This window comes from Phoca vitulina, unplaced genomic scaffold, assembly GCF_004348235.1.
Source record: "Phoca vitulina isolate PV1807 unplaced genomic scaffold, GSC_HSeal_1.0 scaffold15, whole genome shotgun sequence".
Classification (NCBI taxonomy): domain Eukaryota; kingdom Metazoa; phylum Chordata; class Mammalia; order Carnivora; family Phocidae; genus Phoca; species Phoca vitulina.
The window spans coordinates 40,919,772-40,924,189 of NW_022589718.1; the positions used below are offsets into that span (position 1 = coordinate 40,919,772).

Consider the following 4,418-nt stretch of genomic DNA (forward strand, 5'->3'; position numbering starts at 1 on the left):
GACTATGGACTCTGAGAAACAAACAGGGTTTTAGAGGGGATGGGGGAGGGGGGATTGGTTAGCCCGGTGATGGGTATTAAGGAGGGCACATACTGCATGGAGCACTGGGTGTTATACGAAAACAATGGATCGTGGATCACCACATCAAAAACCAATGATGTATTGTATGGTGACTAACATAACATAATAAAATTGAAAAAATATATATATAGGTAAGAAACTTGGAGGCCCACTGGAAAGCACACATACATACTAGGAATGTGCTCTCATAGACACAGTCAGCCTGCCTGACCACAGTCTGTAAACTCTTTGTTAAAAATCAACTTTAAATTATACTGGCCAAAACCTAAACTCATTACCTTTTCTCACACACACACACAAAAATCCTAAAAGATGCCTTAAAATAACACTTTAATTGGAGGAAGGAAAGTCACTATCCTTAGAAGCATAATATCTTAAATTTTGATGAATCAGATTTTGAGAAGAATAGAAAGGTTTGAAGGGAGTTCTGGGAGGAAATCAGACCTACCCTTACAAGATGAATGTAATGACAGTACCTTTTATTTTTATGGTTATTCAGAATTTAAAAATGGCTTTTAAATACATCTTTCTCTGGGCAATTCTCCTTTTGATAGCACCTTCCTCAGAGCTGCCTTCATGGCTTCATTCCGTAAACTGTAGATAGCTGGATTGAGTGTTGGTGGTATCACCGTATAGAATATGGAGAACATGAGATCCATAGCTGATTGGGAGTTGGAAGGGGGGTGCAGAAACTCAAAGCCTGCAGTGGAGAGGAAGAAGGTGACTACACACAGGTGTGGTAAGCAGGTGGCAAAGACTTTGGTCTGGCCCTCGGTTGATGGGATCCTCAGCACAGTAGAGAAGATGTGAACATAGGAGAGCACAATGGAGACCAAGCAGATGAATGCTGCTGAGGTTGTGAAGGCAGCCACTGCAATCTCATTGATGAATTCATGAGAACAAGCTAGTTTCAGCACTGAGGAATATCACAGAAGAATTGGTGAATGACTCTCTCCCCACAGAGAGGTATGGAGAAGTTCACAGCTGTATGCATGAGCCCAGAGAGGCCCCCAGCAAGCCACACAGCTGTCACTGCATGCCTACAAGCATAGTTGTTCATAATGGTCTTATACTGCAGGGGCCGACAGATGGTGACATACCGGTCATAAGACACCACTGTGAGGATGGCAACTCCAGATGAGGCCAGAGCTATGAAGAAGAACACCTGAAGAATGCACTGGCCACAGGATATGTAACCATTGTTCATAAGTGAATTTGTGATGGACTGGGGACTGTGACAGAGATGAAGCAGAGGTCCAGAAGAGAGAGGTGCTTCAAGAAGTAATACATGGGGGACTGGAGGGGATGGTCCAAGCTGGTTACAGAGATAATGAGGAGGTTGCCTGTCAAGGCCAACAGGTGTCACCAAAAACAGCAATGCAAGTAAAATCTGAAGCTCATGGTTATCAGAAAACCCCATGAGGAGGAATCCACTCATGGAGGTCAAGTTGGCCATGGTCACAACTGAAGATAGCAAGTATGACTCTGTTTGGGGACCCAAACGACAGTAGGAAAGAATGTATGATATTTAGTATATCTGTATGTCAAGGAATAGTGCACTCAGCATAGAGCTATGGAAATCAAGACAAATTTATCCCCATAGTGATTAGGTAACATTTAACTTAGAAAAATCTTTACTACTGGGTGGTATACACAAATAATGAATCATGGAACACTACATCAAAAACTAATGAGGTACTGTATGGTGACTAACATAACATAATAAAAAAAAAGGAAAAATCTTTCCCTATTATTCAAAAACACAACCCCTAAATGTGATCAATAGCTTCACATAGGTCGAAAAAAGTCAACAGAATTTTCTGGAGCAGAGTTTGGGTTGTCAAAGGTGAGAAATTGATGAAGACAATGAAGTCTTTCCAGTCAACAAATTCATTGAGGATTGTGCCAATACACTAGTATTATTACATCTTATACACAATACCTTAGGATTACAATGATGTAGTAAAACTTCCTTCATTAACCATCTAATATTAGGTTGTTGGTACCATTTTGTAAATGGATCTAGGAACAGTCCAGATGTAGGGGCGATGTTCGCCTCTGAAAGGCACTCAACGTTTTTAAAATAACGAAATTTGGTTGTAATGAACTTCCCAGGGAAAGCTTGAACAGTGACATAAACCTCAAAATTGTAACATGCAGACACCACTGATACTAAGCACTGAGTCCTGAGGTTTGGAACTTGATATATCTCACAACTGTTTGATGATACCTTGTCCTTTTAATTTTTAAAACCTTAGGATGATTTGGATTCAGATATGTTCAATCAAGTTCATTTGAACAAATAATGAGGTTTTCTAAAATGCATTTATTTCTTACTATGTTGTAGGCAAAATGCTAAATAGTAGAGTATATGCCTTTCTAGTATTATCTCTATTGTGACTCTTCCAATAAGAATAAACAATTATTTATTCTTTTTCTCTAGGACTTGAAATATATCAGAGGGGCACCTGGGTGGCTCAGTCGTTAAGCGTCTGCCTTCGGCTCAGGTCATGATCCCAGGGTCCTGGGATCGAGCCCCACATCGGGCTCCCTGCTCAGTGGGAAGCCTGCTTCTCCCTCTCCCACTCCCCCTGCTTGTGTTCCCTCTCTCACTGTGTTTCTCTGTCAAATAAATAAATAAAATCTTTAAAAAAAAAAAAAAAGAAATATATCAGATAGTGAGTGCCCATTTCCTAAAATAATCAACCAACCAACCAAACAAAACCTTAATACCACATGTAACATAATTGTTAGGGGGGTTGGCTGGTGTCACTCTTTATGTTAAATGGGATACTGTAGAATGACAAAATTATTCTGGGTGTCAGAATTACTCTACTGATTTCTACTTCTTTTTAAAAATCTGTAGATTTCTTGAAAGGTCAGTCCATTTGCACTGAGTTTCTTCACCATGAGGCAATTCCTTCACCATCTCTGTCCATTTCTCCAACTTTGGCAATGAAACCTAACACAGCGGCACTAAGAAATATTTACTTAACTGGGTATATACATGATTGATTTCAATTCTACACAGTACTATCAAATTACTTGAGTTACTCCATCAGATGTGATTTATTCCATTGATGAATCCCTAACCAATGGAAAGAGGTTGAAAATCACTGAGCTAGTAGCTTTTTGTTTTGCTGTCATTTATTTTGAGAGCTCACTGAAACTAAGTTTTAGGAAACACCTGGCAACAGCACAGACATTGGATTGGAAGGACATAAAACTGAAGGGTGAGGGCTGCCTGGGTGGCTCAGTCATTAAGCGTCTGCTTTCAGCTCAGGTCATGATCCCAGGGTCCTGGGATTGAGCCCCACATCAGGCTCCCTGCTCAGCGGGCAGCCTGCTTCTCCCTCTCACACTCCTCCTACTCATGTTCCCTCTCTCACTGTCTCTCTCTGTCAAATAATAAATACATAAAAATCTTTTAAACCACCCCCCCCCAAAAACAAACCCAAAACTGAAGGATGAAATATTGCCAGAGATAATGATGGTTTGAACTAATCCATAGGTGTGAAAACTAGAGGTAACAATTACAAGAGAAAATGAGCAGATAAAATCCTTATGGCTGGTGGATGTGCAGAGAGGAAGACAGATGACAGAAACAGGGAGATGGTTGGGAGAGGAGATGACTCTGATGAGAGAGACCCAGTCTGAGGTGACTGTGTGCTGACCTTGAGGTCGTATATGAGGATCTGGAACTCAGAAGTCCTAGGGTGGTACCTAAAGCACCACCAGTTCAGTAAAAGTGTGCAAATCATATAGAAAAGCAGTTAACCTGACTCCTTTAAATGGCACTTACAAAAATATTTTTAGGGGAAAATAAAGACAGAAAAGAGGACTGAAGATGATATTTAGATACCATCAAATTTCAAGAGATATGCATGAGAGGAACTAGCCAAAGAGAGTGAGAAAGAATATTCACAGAAGAAGGAGAAAACTAGCAGGGAAGAGTGGTATAACAGAGCCAGTGGAAGAGAGATGTTTTAGAAGAAAAAACTACAATCGCGTCATTTATTTAAGAAAGGAAATTTAAAATAACAACAAAGCACATTGGAGAATTTACATTTTGGTGGCCATTTGTGGGTTTGCTGGAGCTATTCAGGAGGATTCATAGGTTTAGAAACATGATGAACGTAGTTCAAAAAGTGAATGAGTTATGGGAGGAAATCATGGACTATGCTCCTCAGGAGGGTGGTTATAAATTTCAGAAAATATGAACAAGTTTCACTCACCAGAGCTGCTCTTGGTCAGTAGGAACAAATCTCATTAATCCTAAGACCGAGCATCTTTGTTTTAGAGTCAAGCTGGTAGCTTAGAAATTTTCAGGCAAGGAG

At 40.2% G+C, this 4,418-nt stretch overlaps 1 protein-coding gene across 1 annotated transcript; it reads right to left on the reverse strand.

The window, feature by feature from the left end:
* Positions 1-576: 576 nt before the first annotated feature.
* On the reverse strand, positions 577-1,660 carry LOC116638024 (olfactory receptor 14J1-like). Its single transcript, XM_032413782.1, is given in 4 exon segments — positions 577-997; positions 1,000-1,314; positions 1,317-1,441; positions 1,443-1,660. Coding segments are annotated over 4 exon segments (936 nt in total). The 5' UTR covers positions 1,538-1,660; the 3' UTR covers positions 577-596.
* Positions 1,661-4,418: the final 2,758 nt, after the last annotated feature.